Genomic DNA, 18,072 nt, shown 5'->3' with positions numbered 1-18,072 from the left:
ATGTGGCAGTTATGAGAACGTTAACCCAGAGATTCAGCTGCTCCCCACCTGGGACTGGATAATAAAGAATGGTGAAACGGTACCAGAGCAGCCTGGTGCGTGGGCTCTGAGAAGGCGTCGTTTGAAGCCACTGGGCTTTATGGCGATGCTCGCCTTTCTGTACTGCCTCAGCGTGACTTCACATCATCCCAGAGGGCTGCGAGTGTGAAGGTGTGGGCAGGGGTGCTTTAGAAACATTACAGATAACTGGTCTCCCCACAGGCCAGAGACAAATCAGCAGGGATGCTGCCTGGGTTTAGAAAAAGGATGGTCTGGGTGGGAAGCATTCTGCTGGAGAAAAGGACCTGAATAAAATATGCACACTGGAGCTCAGAAACTGTATTTGAATGGCATAAATCAGAGAGATGATTTAACATTCACATTCAAGTACAGTTCTTTAGCGAGTACCGTGTGTGCCGAGGCTCCGTGGCATCAGAACACTGTCATTTCAGTGCAGAAGTCAAGGTACAATCTGATGGGATGTACTCAGAGCCATCCAGGTGGACATGGTAACCACACTGCACGTGTGTGGGTGTCTGACTGTGCACACATTTTTTTTGTTTGTGTGTTTGTGTGCGTGCGAGTCCGCGCACAAATGTACACTTGCGAAAGGCACACTCACACCAGCACAGGGCGCAGAGCGTTGTTCATGTTGCCGTAGGCGGCTCTTCCCAGTAGCTCCCTGAAGCAGCTCTCCGCCAGTGCAGCAGGGTTCTCGTCACGCTCTGTACCTGATGGCGAGCTGGGGTGCCCCGCCCTGCTGGAACGGGAGGGAGGGAGAATCAAATCAGTTCAAGAGCTCAGTCTTAACCCAGCACCCCTCCAGTCAGGGCTGGAGCAGATATGCAGCAGGGGAGATAACACATTTACCCCAACACCATCCCATTTGAACATCAAAGACAATGATGAAAAGTGTGCGACAAAATGGAGAACGCCATAATTTAAACAGCATACAGGGGAAATGTTCCATACTTCTCAGCTGCAGGCAGTAGCTGGCACAGCAGTTAAAGCGTCCAATGGAAAGACTTGGGTCTGAATCCTGACTACTGCTGTAATAACCTTGATCAAGGTACTTACGCTGAACCAATACAGTAAAGATTACTCTGCTGTATGAACAAGCAAGTAATTGTAAGTCAGTTTGGATGCAAAGTGTAAGATAAATAATTTTACCCTCAATTTAATCTGTTAATTCCCAATTTGAATTTACCATAGAAGTACACAGGTAACCCATTCTAACAGAAGCCCCTTCTCTAGAATCCCCTGACAAACCTCTGTCTACCACTACATCACTGGAGGTTATTATTTATCTTACATTTTACAACTGGAGTTCTAATATTTTTGCTGCATCCAATGTCAGAACATATCATGCTGCTCTATACAATGAAATGCACACAAATCAAAGTGCAGGAGTAAAAGGTGTTCAGGTGGGTGCACAGCTGTTCTCTAAAGAAAAAAAAGCCTAGAATTTCAGTCCAAGACAATCATATGACAAATAATTTTCCCTAAACCTGCAGCAGATGGTTCGTGGGCAGCCATTCCTGCGAGGACATAATTCAATTTTACTGAGTTTGCCCACACGCTGTTCCAGAATAAAAGTCGACGTATTGTCTGCTGTGAAAAATAACTCGGCGTGTGCCAGGTTTCCCTGTTCTGTTTATTCATTCATACACCCCCCACCCCAGCATACACGCAGCAGTGTAATAACAGTCTGACCGATCGCAAGCACACAGATTCTGGCTAATACTAAAAACAAGTTTCTTTTTTCACCCCCTTGAAGCATTTGTTTTTTTAAACACTGACCTGACATTCTGCCTTTGCCTCCAGCAAACAAATCTGGTTATAAATGGAGCGGTGTACACGGATGCTAGCTGAGTAATCTACGCAGAGATGAAATGTTCAAGATGATCTGAAAATTGCACGTTTATGCAACATTACTCAACACGTTCGCTGCGGACCAGGGAAGGCAGAGGTTACTGAGGGCCTGCCGCCATGGCAAGGAGAGCCGGTAATGGAAGAATGAAGCCGAGGTCCCAGGATGTCACCCGTGAAGAGTGAAACCAGAGCTGTCCAATCACTCCACCTGCCCTCACACCACAAGAACGGTTCTCTAGTGGTGACATCGGCTTGCTGTGACCTCTACCCTGACCTGTACTGCATGCGTCGTACATGCACTGATTACCACCGCTTTCTTTGTAACTGGCCCGTGCACCATGACGTATGCCTGAATGGAGACCATTCAGAAATGTTAGGTGGGGGCATTCGTGTAAAAGATAAGTGAGCTTTGTTCACGATATTGTTAAAATCTAGCTGAGAGCATTTGACACCAGCAAAAACACAAGGCTGGGTAAATTTCAAAAGACATCGCTATGGCACCAGACCAGTCATTGCTAAATATTTTTTTTTAATTCCCACCACTATTTTAATTGACTTGGACCAAACTGTAAATAGTACCACAATTTAAATTAATTGTAGAGTGCTCTCTCAGTCTGAACCCTTGTTAAGTTTTTTTTCCCCCCTTTTTTTTCCTTTCCTCTCCGTTTTGGCTCAGCTTTTGCCATTTCCTTACATCATTAAACAGAAGAGCAACTGAGAATTTGTCCCTGTGGCTGACTGCAGTTTTACTGAATCACAATTAAACTATAGATACAGGAAAGTTTATTTTTTCCACTCTAATGACACAAACCTGAATAAAAGATAAGACCGAGGCCTCCTTTGGGAATCTGAAGCATTTCAGAAGAACCAAATTCCCAGACAATCAGCAGAACGTGTGTACTTCAGAAATCCCAGCACATGTGTAAGGAAAGAACAACACAGACATTTACATTTTAAAACACTGGCTGCTTTAAATATATGTCAAATATCAAAATTTGTTATTTATTATTTAAGTTTATGCTTTTCTCCACAGCAAATTACCATTAGTTTTTTTTTTTATTTTTTTATTAATAGTAAGGCACTTATGATTTACTAGTTTATACAGCTGGGTAATCTTGCTGGAGCAATTCAGAGAGAGTACCATAATCAACAGTACTACAGCAGGGCTGAGGATTCAAACCTTGGTGCTACAAGAGCAAGGTGACTGCTCTAACCATTACAATAACTGCTGCATTTTATTACTTTATACCAGAAGCTGTTATATAAAATAGGTTAAGTACTTTTAATTTATTACATTGACCATGAAGTTCATTGCACAACTATTATGCGCACATATACAATTCTAATAAGCAATAGCACAGACAGCCAAAACCCCTGTCTCTGGTCAACGTGGTTGGCATTTAAGAAAAGGAGCTTCCATTTGCAAACACTCTCCTTCTATTAATTATGGAAACCTACCATATCTTAAATGAAGCAAAAAAGACAAAAGTCTAAAAGTGACACGTACTGCAATAGACAGAGCTGCCATCCTGCAACAGACGGTCCCAGGTTTGAATCCCCAAATAAGATGTAGTACCCGTGATCAAGGAACTTACCCTGAATAGACACAGTGAAACACCCAGCTGTATAAAAGGGTTAATTTTTGTACAAAACTCAGTATTCAGTATTAACTCTAAGTTACCTTTGACAAAAGAGTTATCTGCATAAGTAAGAAATACTTGATATAGACCAGTACGCAAGAAGAGACATAGGACATGCACACTAACTATGGGCTAAAACCTGGCACTCTCAAGTTTGAAAGCACAAAAAAAAACCCTCCACGTCTCCTATTCAGGTCACGCAGTTTCACGAGAAGCAATTAACAGAATCAAATGTCCTTGACCATAGTATTTCAGGGAGCCATTCCCCAGCTCAGAGGCGGTCAGGGAGAACCGTAGCAAGTACAGGGCTTCACAAGAATATACCAGGTGTGATATCCGGCAAAACAGCAACTGCATCCAACTACAGCCTTTAACGAATGATTTCAAGAGCGGGGATGACAGTGTGAAGGTACGAAACCTCAGCAGACGAATGGATATTGCTGGATATCGACCGGTAAGAGTGAATCACTTCAACGGCCCATTACAGCTGTTTCTTCCCTCAGATATCTTTACGTGATCTGAACGACGAGACCAAATCAAAGGTATTGGACATACCGCCTACCTGTCTTTCCAGAACACACACACATTAACATTTTATCATTCTACAAACAGCTCTGACCGCAGACAAGGTCTCTTGCTGGTGTTTATTATTTACTCTTTTTTCCATTGATTATAGTGACTCCAAACATCGGTTCTGGATAAGCATGTTGGGGGATAATGGGCTGGATCACACCTTCCTAACTCACATTTCTGGTGGGATACTTAAGCTGTAGGATTTGGTTACAAAATGTCACATAACCAATCTGTCTTATTTTACCAAAATAAGAAAATAATAGGTTCTGCCATTGTTCCAAAAACACCATTTTTGAACAATACAAAAGCAACATGAAATTTAACAGAACTTGATTCAAAATCACACGACATTAATCACACCCACTGAAGTTAACATCTCTTTCTTTCTAACCATTTTCAGCTCCTCTTAGGTCATGAGGAGCAGCTGATCTTCCTTATTTTGTGCTAAGATGCCCTTTCTGGAAGCTCTCAAAGTGCATACATATCGATCTCACAGCCAGCATCCCCTTCTGTATCTAGCACATGAAACAAACACAGGCATGTTGACAAAAGGAGATAAAGCTTTTCACTTTCACCACTATGACCAATTATGGTTAAGGCATTGAGGGCAGTAGAGAATGTACTGGTTAAAGACCTGACAGAAAACTAAACATGTACAGTTGTACAAAAGAACAGAGAATAAAATTTATAAAAGTCTGCTAGGGGAAGGGGGGGGGGGGGGGGGGGGGGGAACCCAAAAGTTACTAACAATAAATATAAATATAGAAAATGTGCATTATTCTTCTTACTTTAATAAGATAAAAACCACATACAAGAGAGACATTATAAATTAACCATATCCATCAAATTAAGGGGAGATTTAATCAATCTACTCATGAACTAATTACCATACGACACAATGCTTTAGTCATGAATATTATTAATGTCTGTAACGTTTTTAAAACACATTTTAAAGAATCATTTGAATATCTTCTTAGAGAATGTCTTAGCAGTGAATGAATAAATTAAAACTTCAGTCCCTGCCTTGCACACAGAATTACATTTCTTTGCACTAAAGAGGAAATCTGCCATTACAGACAAAACCCATATCTGAGCTCAGGGAGAGGGGTGATCTAAGATGATGTTGAAGGAAGGTGGGTCTGTAGGTTGGGTTGGACTAGAAAAGTGCAAGGATAGACCAAAGCGATGCTTAAGGAATGTGGGACTGTAAGTAGACAGAACTAGACAGAATAGGATTTACTGGAGTTGATGGGAGGGGTAGTCTATCAGGAGGCAGGGGTGGATAAACAATGGGCAAGGAGGTTGCTGAACGGTGGAGGGTCTGTAGAGAGGTGGAGGTAGACAAATCTGGGACAGGCAAGGGCTGTATTAAAAGGAAGTAGGGCTACACAAAGAATGACCAAGATTTTGTTTAATGGAAGCAGGTGTGTTGTTGAGCTGCACTAGACAAAGACTGGAACGGACAGGTACAGTATTGAAAACACCTGGGGCATGTTACCAACTATATATTTGAGACATGCAATTGTGAATACCTGCAGAGAACAAATAAGGATAAATCTAGAACATGCATCAAGAGGAGAGCAACATGTAGACTGAGCACTGTTCTCCCACATGAATGCAGGGATCCATTCCCTAATACCCCTCGAGCACTGGCAATGGGACACCCTCTTTGGAGAAATCCTTTTTGACTAGTTGGTGGAAGAAGAAGCGCAACTAAAGAAGTACTCATTATCATGTTAAACATCAGTGTTTTATATGGTGTTGACAATAGGCCCCCTCTTGCTCAATGTCCATTAAAAACCTCCATGAGTGCAGTGTATGGGAACCCAAAGAAAAAAAAAAAAATCCACATCACATTTCAGTGGGCTTTGTTTAAACTGATCTGAGGGAGATGTTGAGCTGCCTCACTTCAAAACACTGCAGTCACCTTTGGGAACAGCTGGAGAAGCTCTAAAACTGTGTCAGTTACAGAGCAAAAATAGAAAGTCTAGGCAGAAATAGGGGAGAGGAAGGAATAAGATAACTCCCAACAACCCTGGAGGGACTGCAGTCTGGAAGAAGGCTGTTGACTGCTTAGAAAGGCATTTACACAAAAGTTAAATATTCCACAGGTAACCACTGAGATGGTACATTTGCCCTTGAAAAGGACCAGATTTGCACAAGCAGAGATCTTCCCAGAACATATGATAAAATTTAATTTCCTCTGGAAATGTCCAAAATTCCATGGATTTCTACCATATCTATACTTGAGCTTACAGGTGACACGGACTGGTTTTAAAAAAAAAAAAAAAAAAAAAAACAACAGTATAATAAATATTTTCTGAAGTGTCAAAACAAGTGAAATGCTTCAGCTGGGGGGGACTGATGAACTGGAATCAATGAGATCCAGTTAAAGGACTCATCTGTCTCCAGGGCCATTTGGAATTAAAGCAAGTCTGTCTGAGATTTGGCTTAGAACAGCAAAAACATACAAAGACAGAAAGAGGGGACAGATTGGCTTTCCAGAGGAAGTCACTGATAGGGAGTGGCAACATGACAGGGAAAGTGATATTACTTGATTCTATGGTCCCTCTAGATTATCTACTGAGCTAGGGGATTTGCTTTCGCTGTCCTGGGGAGCTCTGATCTCCACTGAACCCAAGCTTCCCTGCAGACCCACTGTTACTGTGGCGGCAGAGCACAGATCAGAGGTACCAATCCACAAGGCCCCAGGATTAAAAGTGGCTGCACCAGGGATGAATTGTAATATGGTCCTACTGTTACTAGTGGGGGTAGCAGGTCACACAGCAGTTACAGCTGCCACCTCACAATAAAAGGACATAGGTTCAAGTTCCCGCTTCCACTACAGTACCCTTGAGCAAAGTACATAGCCTGAAATTATGCAGTAAATGTTACCCTACTGCATAAATGAAAATTACTGTAAGTAGCTCAGTGTACAATCCTAACACTAAACTGGTAAGGAGAGGTGTGCTACATAAATTAACTAAAGAAAAATACAAATAATAATGTTGCATTCCCGTCCAACATTTAACGCACTCCTCAGCTGAAAAATGTTCATGTCTTCATTCATGTGAATGGTATAAATGTTGTTATTCTCTAGTTCAGGTTTCTCATACAATGACAATAGACCCACAGATGTCAAATTCTGGTGCATGACTGAGGTGCTGCAAATGCACCTTTATGACAAAAGTTCAAACAGCTGTATGGGGGGAGAAAAAAAAAAAAAAAAAAAGGAGCAGAGGAGGACTTGGGGTGTAATTCTGTCAGCACAGACAATAGACTTAATCTTCAGACTGAAGCCAGAATGCGAGCAGATGAATAGACACAGAAGAGCAAGAAAGAGTGAGGGGGGGGAGACAAGAACAAGCAGCAAGCAGCAAGCGGCACAGCAACAGAAATAGAATCACAAAAACACATTAAATTTTACGGGAGATGGGGGGGTGGGTGGAGGAAAAAAAATCACTTTGGCAACACTTTGTTTAAATCTGTCATGTAAACTAACCTGATTTGGCCATTTTAACTGGTGTGGAAGGAGGATGAAAATGGCAGCCCCGCAGATGAGTGTTTGTGGACAGGGTGCAAAGCGGTGGGCGAAGGTGGTGTCACGGCCATTGGGGGGAACAGCTGGCCACCCATTAGTGCCATGACCATGCCGTTATTGCAGGAGGACAGGGAGAAAACTAAGTGACTCACAGGCTGGCCTGCACAGTGCAAAGACCCACAGTGCAAAAAAGAATGCAGAAAGGAAAACAGCTTTTGCTTTTATTCACCAGAACAGCAGCAATAAACAGCGTTACTCTGCAGGAACGGCTCCATCACCTCACCTCATTACTGCAGTCACTGGGATTGATGGGAGTTTCAACATTTCTTGTACTTGAGTGTGCATGCACGTGTCTGTGTGCACGCAAGCATGCCTTTGTGTAGGGTGTGACAGATGCGAGTGTACAGTTCAGAGCCTCGTGTTCAAAGGAGAAGCTCTCGATGCTGGAGTACAATACAATGTGGAGAGGGGTGTGACAAACAGGATTCGGACGCTCATAGGAGTGTTCCTCCCTCTTCGCTGCGCCCATGAGGTAACATAACAGAGGGCATCAAGTATCGTGCACATGCATTTCAGCACAATGCAAACCCCCAACAGTGACATACAGTTCATATTCTCACAGTGTATGACTGTTTTGGCACCAGGGGCACCGGGTTAAGAGAAAATTATTAATCAACAAATATTAATAATGTAGTCATTAAATGGGAATCTGAAGTCACCCATGATAAGCGGTATTATGAACTCCTCACAGCTAGTGGAGTAGAACCTGGCAAGGACATGTACTGGAATGTGGGTGAATAACAGTGGACAGCAGCCAAAGATAGCCAATAACCAGGGAGACTCAGGTTATCAATCAGAGAGGGAAACACAGCGACAGGCTCCCGCGGCCACCCCTCAGGGCCCGTCTGCGCTACTGCTCACCTGTCAAAGTCGTCAGCCTCCTGCATGTTGAAAAGCATCGACGGGATGAGCTTGTTCATGTGCTGAGGCTCCCAGATGATGGCCTGTAGTTCGTCGTTCACCGTCTTCCTGACCACACCTTGGAGACCCTTGATTCCAGCCACACGGATCCTGCATAAACCCGAGAGGAGGGACCAGCTGCTAAATCGGTACTACATCCTGCTGTTGGAACACCTGCACTGTACTATACTGACCAGAATGTCTCCACTGAAAAGGTCCAGAGCATGAAAGGGCAAAACAGCAGGTCAATGGATAAAGGCATTGACTATGAAACAAAATAAAAACAGTAACAGGGCACCAGGTGATTACAACCTTGCGTCAAAGGACGTGGGTTCAAATCCTACTTTCTGCTGTAAGGGTTAACCCTAACCCTTGATCAAGGTACTTACCCTGAAATGATACAGTAAAATGACTCAGCAGTATAAATGGGTGAATGACTAAGTAGCTGTAACACACAAACCTGACATGATAAGTCCTCTTGGACAAAGGCGCCCACTAAAGGAATCAATGCAACAGCATACCACAAAATACAGTGAATCTGATTCTCCTGTAAAGAATACCAGTCCTGCTAAGTGACTGGCACAATTATTGCTTAAAAACTTAAAACATCTGAAAGACTTGTGCCCAAGACAGCAGACCTATAAGAGTATCAGTGCTGTTTTTGTTCCAATTTCAGGCTTCTCCAGTATGAATGTGTCTTCTCCCTGGCAAAGCCAGCGCTGGAGAGCTCTGAAATGAAAGCTGTCACAATGACACTTCTTTTTAACAGCCATAATATTGAGAATAATTCACTGTATCCCTAGTGAATGAAGTTGGCTACCCCTTATATTACATTCTTTATTACACTGAAAAAGCAACTTGGAGATACCAGAAACCAAAAAAAGTGGGGGTGGGGGATCATTATTTCACAGTCTGCATTATTCTCAAAGCTTTGCAGCTCCTTCAGGCCAAAGTAAAGGTGGATTTCTCCACGAACACCACCCACATTTAGCAAGATGTGGGAGTGTGGGAAGATGCCGGTGTTTGGGAATCTTTCACACTGCTTGTGACCCTCAGTGATTAGTACACCGTGGGCGCAGTGCAGCTCCCAATCTGTAGCTGGGTAGGCACAGCAGCAGTCCAAGTCAGTTACACAGCGCCTTCCACTAGAGGGAGCGATCACACTGCGGCAACACAGCAGCATCTGAGACAACCCAGCACACCCCTGCCCAAACTGCCCACCCTCCACAACCTGAGTGAGACAAGAGGCTCCACCCACAGGGCAATACTTGTGGATCAATTAAACCCTTGCACACCTTTTGTAATGGAATCATGGTGTAGGTGGGCCCCCTGTTCACCTGTTCCAGTTAAAACTTAAATTTACTAAGTAGGTTCCTATAGATTATGGGTCTCAAGAATAAAAATGTACAATATAGTTTATTTATAACATGGTAACTTTATAGAAGAGTCAACATGAGGTCAGAAGTAATTCAGTTACTAAATACATAAAAACACAAATAAGGCAATGTCCTGTGGAGGTCTATGAGATTTAGGGGGGAGCAGGTGGTATAGCATTTAGAGTCATCACCACAGCATCAAAGCACCTGGGTTCAAATTCCACTCTGCTTATAGTACTGCTGATCAAGGTAATTACCATAAATTCATTCAGTAAAAATGACTAAATCATTGCAAGTAACGTAGTGTACAAACCTGGAACTGTTAGTTGCCTTGGGCAAAGGCATGAACTAAACAAACAATAAATGTAACGCAGTTAAAGGCTGACCTAAATGCCTTTTAAAATGCCCTTCGGGTGCGATTACTTCTTAACTTGTAATTGTTGGGTTCTCCATCGACCAGGCTGGGTAATTAAACCACTTAGAAGGCTGTTTGCAGCACAGCAAAGGCCGATGATTGGAGCAACTCAGCCATCATCCCTCTGCTGCTCCTGTTTACATCAAACAGGATCAATGTTATCGATGGGAGAGGACATAGCTGACAGTCATTCTGATAAACAGTTTATGTTTTCGCAAATAAACCCAACACCCTCCACATATTGAGCATCTATTGGGAGTTAGGGGGAAAAGAAATAAATTGCAGTTCGTACAAATAGAGGAGGAGAATGAATAAACAATCTTTAATTCTGCAAATTGAGACATGAATTCAAAGATGCTTTAATTTAATAGAGGAAAAAAATCTCATTTACAGAAAAAAAAAAAAGCACTGGGTTCATCCAGGGCAAGGTGGGAAGTCTTGCTGCTCCAACTGCTGTCTGGAGCCACTAGACCTGATCTGAGATGCTTATTTTCAGGGAAAATGCGTGTTAAAATGGATTAGCCAGAACCATGGCGAGGGAAGCCCCAGAGCAGTCTGTCGATGGGACTTTGGGATAGACTCACCTATGATTTACACCTCAAAAAACCCAACCAATGTTTCAGCAACTGGAAATTTTGAGACATGACATGATTCAGTTTTGCGCTACACTGAACAATACATTTTTTTCCACTATTTATTTGTGTGAGTAACATTATTTTATCAATTATCAATAACCACTTGTTCAACCAGGACACTTGGAGGAAACCCTAAAAAAGCACAAGGGAAACATGCAAACAGCAGTGGGGAATTACCCATGTTTGACCCACAGCCCAAGATCCATGAGGCACCAATGCTATACCACCCTATAATAATAATATTAATCAATATTTTAGCAGCAGTAGTAGTAGTAGTAGGGCGCGGTGGGTTGGACTGGGTCCTGCTCTCTGGTGGGTCTGGGGTTCAAGTCCCGCTTGGGGTGTCTTGCAATAGACTGGCGGGTGTCCCCCCCCCCCCAAGCCTTACGCCCTGTGTTGCCAGATTAGGCTCCGGCTCCCCGCGACCCTGTATGGAACAAGCGGTTCAGATGTGTGTGTGTGTGTGTGTGTGTGTGTGTGTGTGTGTGTGTGTGTGAGAGAGATGTGTAGTAGTAGTAGTAGTAGTAGTAGTAGTAGTAGTAGTAGCAGCAGCAGCACTAGTATAGTGAGCAGTTTACTATGGTTTACCCATTTACAGTATATAGCTAGGTAATTTCTGTACGTATCACTATAGCAGCAGTATGCTAAAACTAGGGGTTGATTAGTAGCAAAGACTTTTGACTGCAATGTTACCTCCTGACCACTACTCCATCTGCTGAAAGAAATCTCAGTTATAAATAATATCACTACTACAACTGCTACTACTATAGCAACACTATCAATAGTAACTTTTATAGTTTTGGAGCATAAAAGAATTGGACTCTGAATTGAGTGATGTTGTGGATACTTCCACAATCCTGGCAATGTGTTGTCCTACTCCAGAGACTGCAGGTACAGGGTGTCTAACCGACCAATGGGAATCCCCAGTGTGCTCACCTGGTTCTTGTCTCTGGGTCCTCATGGGTGGAATGGCACATGGCGCTGAACTGAGACACAAAGAAGTCATACCGGCGGTGGTAGGATGGGGTGTCCTCCTCGATATTGGCGAACTTGACAAACTGGTGGGGGAGAGGGAGATAAACTTTCAGGTGAGTTCAAGTGTGCTAAACACATTTCAATCCACGGTAAATGTAAAGACATCAGATATCATTGGATTCAATCCAAGTGGTTTTCAAGAACCAGACCAACAGACCGCAGGCCATCTTAAGCAGCAGAAGAAGCCAGAAAGACAAGTGGCTTCACCCTGTGCTCAAACAAAACAGCAGATGTTTGTAGATAAAGAACTTATCAGGCAGGCAGATGACACACTTCAGCCTCCAGTAAAAGACATTATTTCCATCCTCATTTCAATTAACTAAATAAAAAGCCTTTAAACCCCACCCCACCCCACCCCACCCACACACACACACACACACACACCTAATGCAGCTCTGTTCAAGGACTTGTAAGAAACAACCACTGACAGCAACCTTTTTTTTGGTTCTGTTCACCGTGAAGGTAAAAACAAGGGCAGGAAACTTTGGAGAAGTAACTGACCATAACATGGTATCACCTCATTGTTCTCATCCTTGCAAACGTGACTTTGTTTCATTCCATTTCTATTTTTTAAAAATAATTTTTTTAAGGTGATGAAAGGACATCTTTAATGGAGAAAGATATGCATGGAACATAATAATGAACCACCATGATAGTATTTACATTGTGAATCTCTCGACCAGATATACTGAACTGTGGTCCTGGACTGTTTACTTCAGAAGGTGGGAGGGGGTGTCTCCAAATTCAGAGAACCACCCATCTAACTCCTTCAGTCTGACAGATTTAGCTGTAAAACCTGCTGGACCAAACAGAGGAAGAGCTCCACTCCTCACCAGATGTCCATCACGAGGCCTGTACAGAAAAATTACAGTCCAGGACTACAATAAATGGGATGTTGCCAGGACAAAAAAGATCCCGGACGAGAGTAAAATAAGCGGGCCTTTAAGGGCTGCAGTCAAACACCATTTTAGGAAACCTTTAGAAAGATCAGTTTACACTAAAAGACATTTTATTGCTGTGTGTCACACAGTAAGCAGACACCAGGTGAGTTTCAGCAAAACAGCATGGTCATGAAACAGGCTGTGGCTTCAACAGTTTTTATGGCCCAGATTATTGGATGTCCTGGTCCTGTTCACAGCGAGCTGGCCTGTTTGTCACTGTGCCACCCATTTATGTTCTTTTATAAATGACATCAGAGCGCAGTCACAAAATAAGAATCAATATACAGAAAAAGTGCAAACTAACAATTAAAACGATGCTGCTACATAAATGGGTAAGTCACTGTAAGAATCTTAATTCTGTAAGATGCTTGAAGAAAAGTAACTCAGTAAGTAAAAAAAGAAATCCAGGCTGACTGTAGGAAAGTTGTGTGCCTCACATCCTCTTTATGTGGGTGGTCTAATTGCGTCATTTGAAGAAGTGAAAAGTCAAAAGAGCGGCGACTCCTTCATGGGTTGAGGGATGACAGCACCTGCCGATTACAGCTCCTGGACGTGGGCCAAGTGGTCACTTGGACCGGTGAGTCATGCTGCACCGAGCCCTCTGCAGGCACCTCCTGATCTGGCTCCCTACTGCCTAATTCAACAGCAGCGGCTATTGTGGTCCTCTGACGACAGCAGCGGAAGACAGCAGTCACCGTAGCTCTGAGAGCCTCACAAGCAGGGGAGAGTGGGCAGAAGGTGATGCTATGGATGTATTTCCCTATCGTCAGCGAGTCGCCCCCCCGAACCCCTCATTATCGATATCTCACTTCTTGGCCAAAACCAAGAGCAGTTCTCTCACATAAACCAGTGTAAGAAGCCAATATCATCACAGGAGGTCCAAGAACTGAATTTAAAAAGGTGCCTTCAAATTCATGGGTCCATCAAGGTGAAAGAGATGAAGTGAGGACATGAAGGCTAAGATGACAGTGACTGAGTGTCCACCTCTGTAGTACAGGTAGAGAACAGGGCTGGTAAAAGCCAGTAGAGCAGAATTAGGTTGCCTCACCAAGTTCTTCACTGGAAGAAATAATCAGAGATTTTTTTCTCACCACCCACCATTCTCCCCCTACAATTAAAGAAAAAATAATGAGGAAACTGGTTCTTAATCACCCTTATCGGCTTTAGAAACTCTTAATGAAGGACGCTGGTACCTGACAGCCTGTAATAAAAGACACTTGAACAATCACCAACAGAAATGACCCTCACATCAAGGCAGCAATAAGAACTTTGCTTAAACGTCAAGCCTTCCTGATTATGCAGCTATTAGCTGAAGCTGGATGAGATGGATTAGTTGAACCCTTAGAACTCATAGCACTTCAGTTTGAGACACCATATTTTCCATGGACTTTGTACCAGGACAGTTTGCACAAAAAAAAGGGAAGGAAATCAAAGGATCTGTGCGAGCTTTCAAAGGGCCTTGATTTAGACATACAATTTGGACAGATTTATATAAACAGTGAAGGATGCAATCCATGTTTGGCTGTATGGTGCACTGAGGGAATCAAAGAGCTATGGAGGTTGCAGCGGTTCTCATCTTTTGATTCCCTTAACAGAGCCTGGCATCAGAGAACCGGCCGGCCTTTTGGCACAGAAAGGATCCTTCAGATGTGTTCCCTCTTAAAACACAGATTTTCTGAAAATGATGTCCCCTTGTCGCCCCCCCCCCCCCCACTGAGTCCCTCTGTTAATACTCCTTTTGCCTTTTTCAGTCTGTTCTGATAACAGAGAGGGGTGGAGTGGAGGCTGCAGTTAACCTGATGTTCTTTCCATGTTATCAGGATCCGCTAATAAAAACCTGAAGATGAGCTAGAGGGCTGCTAGAGCAGGAAAGGCAGCAAGGGTTAAAATGCACTTGTTCTTACATCTAACTGATCACAGAAACAGCTAATCAAGAAGATGGTGCCCAGGATGTGTCACTTAGCAAGGGAGCAACCCTTTATACACCTGGGATGGACAGAACCCAAACATTTTTAGGCCGATCAAATGACTATCTCAATAACAACAAAATAAAAGCTATATATATTACTTTAACCTGTAATGCATACCTTTATCTGGCAACTGAAAATGGTAGGTTTGTATATTCTTTACTATTATTTACAAATTTATAGTTTGAAATTTTTAATGTATAAATTCAAGCTAAGTACTTGTTCACAGGAACAACAGGAGAAGATGGGATTTGAGTCCTTTTAAAGCAAAGCCAGAGCTCCAACACTACCTGCTGCCCCTATTGCATAAATAAATGTAAATGACAATGTAAGCCTGGGATATATGTGACCATTTACAATAGATAATTCAATTCCTATGAGAAAATATCTAAGTTACAGATAAGCTGGTGGTCTGGTTGTTATGAAGCTTGTGGTCTTCATCAAGGTGTTGATTCAGATCTTGTGTTGAAACAGAATGCCAATATAGCCCTTCAACCAGATTCCTTGATCTACCTTCCATGAACACTAGCGAGTTTTAGGGCTGATAGAGTGCTACACACATTCAACTAGTTTAGTTTTTCCACAAAAGGAAAGAATAACACAAGGAATGTGCTGGATGTTCATTTCTATCTTCCCATTCAGAAAATTTTCAAGAGACAAAAAAAGCATAACAAAAAAAATGTTTCATAGCAGCTTCTGTGCCATATTAAATTATATCCTTCTATTATATCCTTCTCACCCCTGAACAGCTCCCCTCCATACTGAAGCCAAATCCCTCCAAATACCAACAATAAATTATGGATGAGAGCCCTCTCACTTTCCCGCCCAAGTGCACAGGAAGCTCAGAGGAGGCGGAGGAGCCTGGCCAAGGACGGCCCTGTTATCAACTCTACCTTCATGACCCATTACTGAGAACACTGTACAGCTCAGCTCACTTAACCCACCCTGCATAGCTGAGTCTGTACGGCTGCAGCCAAGCAATGGTATGAGGCCTCCAAGGCCACATGACCTGTTACAGACTGTACTCTGAGGGTAACTGGAGATGCCACTACATGGATGGAGAAGGTTTAACCTACAATGAACATCCAGAATGACACTAGATATTATACACGTCTAAGGCTACTGCTATTGCTTTATTTACTACAGTCTTAGCAAAGTGCGTCTTTAACATCACAATAGCAACTGTCAACTTTATATTATGGCATAAATAGTCCAAATTTATATGCAAATCTAAAGTTTTGATGCTTATTTCAGTGTAGTGCTATAAGGCAAGTGTTCAAATGTGAACAATGCCCAAAAAAAAAAAAAAAAAATTACACAGTACATTACACAGTGCGCCCGCCAGTGCAGCTGGTGTCTCAACTTGTCGATTGTGCATTTTGATGTAGCAGGGCAGTATGGTGGCACAGCAAGTAGTGCCGCTGTCTCACAGTGCCTGGGTGATGCAAGAGGACATGGGTTTGATACCTGCTCAGTCTGTGTCAAGTTTGCATGTTCTCCCAGAGTCTGTGTGGGTTTCCTCCGGAAGACATGCTGTTCAGGGTCACCCATAGTGTGAGAGTGACAGAGAGCGTGTGTTCCACTGATATATGGATGAGTGACCCAGTGTAAGTAGTCTATCTAGCAGTGTAAAGTCACCTTGGTGAATAAGGTGTGTGAGCTGATATCACTACATAGAGTTCACTGGAAGTCGCTTTGGAGAAAAGCATCTGATATGTAAATGGATGTGGGTTTGAATCCAACTCAGTCTGTATAGAGTTTGTACATTCTGTTTTCATATGGTTTTCCTCTGGTTTCCTCCCACAGTCTAATGTGCCTTTTAGGTGAATTGGTCACTCTAAATTGTAGTGTGAGAGGGTGAACGATTTGTGCAATTGCCCTGTGATGGACTAATTCCATAAGGTATGTACCTGCCTCAAATATTATGCTTAAAATGGTAGGTTTGTAGATGGCTTACAATTACTCATTTACACAGCTGGCCAATTGTTACTGTATCAGTTCAGGGTAAGGCTTCAGGGATAGACTCTGAGCTGTTGGTGGGGGGAAAAAAAAAAAAAAAGGAAAAATACATAAGGTGTTACAAGACCAGATAAACAGGTGATTAAATTCTTCGCAGCATCATGTATACAGTCTCCAGCCACAGATCAAAATGTCTTCATGGAAAACAAGATTCACAAAATTTTCTGCAGCTGAGTCTCAAAAACCAATGGACCCTGAGATCAGGTCCACACAGGCAAACTCATTTTTACAGAGGTTTTGAGGTTCTGTGTAACACGAGAAGCACAATGCTATGGTCTGTGCCAAAAACATAGTTGAAAGAAGACTGCTGCAAGACTCGGGAACCTACTATTTCTCATGCCAGTGAGTGCAGTGCAAGGAGAAACTATTTGTAGCATCAGTAATCACCATTTCCTTAAAAATGAAGAGCAAAAATCCAACCATCTCAATTGTCAGAAAAAGCAAAATTGCATATGTGCATACGTTTCAAGTTGCAATGAGCCTGACCTCAGTTACCACTGCATTTGGTTCTGTGTTCAATAACCACTTAAAGGCTAAGTCAAAATACATAACAAAAACATTAAATTAGATCTGTCACTCATGTTCAAGGAAGGTAGATAAAGACTGGTTTGCAGCTATAATGGAATTTTCTCTCAGCCCAAGCCTAAGATATGAACAGTTCCATCATGAGCTTAATAACAAGACCATAAGTTTGCCTATAATATAGACATTTGAATTATTAGTTGCATTATGTGAATCTCTCATTCATTCTTTCATGATCTCTCATTCTTACTTTCATTGACCGGTTGTCCTGGCGAAGATTGCAATGTTTTATGCTGATATATTGATTGAATACATTAAAATGAAATATATGTTTCAGATTTACAATTATACTTACACTCATTCATACAATAGGGGCAGCAAGTATTATAGTAGTTTAACACAAAGTTCTCCATTAAAAAGGACTCAGGCTTGATTCCAAGCTCCTATTGTAGTACCTGTGAAAAAGAAGACCTTACCCTAAATTGATACAGTAAAAACTGCACAACTGTATACATGTAGAATATACTGTTGTGTAAA

The 18,072-nt window shown here is 42.4% G+C and overlaps 1 protein-coding gene across 5 annotated transcripts in view; it reads right to left on the bottom strand.

The window, feature by feature from the left end:
• Positions 1-18,072, bottom strand: part of efr3a (EFR3 homolog A (S. cerevisiae)) — a 97,150-nt gene that overhangs the window by 47,020 nt on the left and 32,058 nt on the right. For 4 of the 5 annotated variants that reach the window (XM_018757793.2, XM_029253389.1, XM_029253390.1 and 1 more), the window contains 3 exons: positions 11,988-12,109; positions 8,587-8,736; positions 662-799 (listed from right to left, as the gene is read on the bottom strand). In XM_018757793.2, the coding sequence (XP_018613309.1) occupies positions 662-799; positions 8,587-8,736; positions 11,988-12,109 (410 nt within the window). The remainder of the gene's footprint in view (positions 1-661; positions 800-8,586; positions 8,737-11,987; positions 12,110-18,072) is intronic. The other variant, XM_018757792.2, reaches the window with a different exon arrangement.

This window comes from Scleropages formosus, chromosome 7 (genome assembly GCF_900964775.1).
Source record: "Scleropages formosus chromosome 7, fSclFor1.1, whole genome shotgun sequence".
Taxonomy (NCBI): domain Eukaryota; kingdom Metazoa; phylum Chordata; class Actinopteri; order Osteoglossiformes; family Osteoglossidae; genus Scleropages; species Scleropages formosus.
The sequence above is the reverse complement of the archived record's forward strand: the minus strand, read 5'-3'. Positions and strand labels throughout refer to the sequence as shown.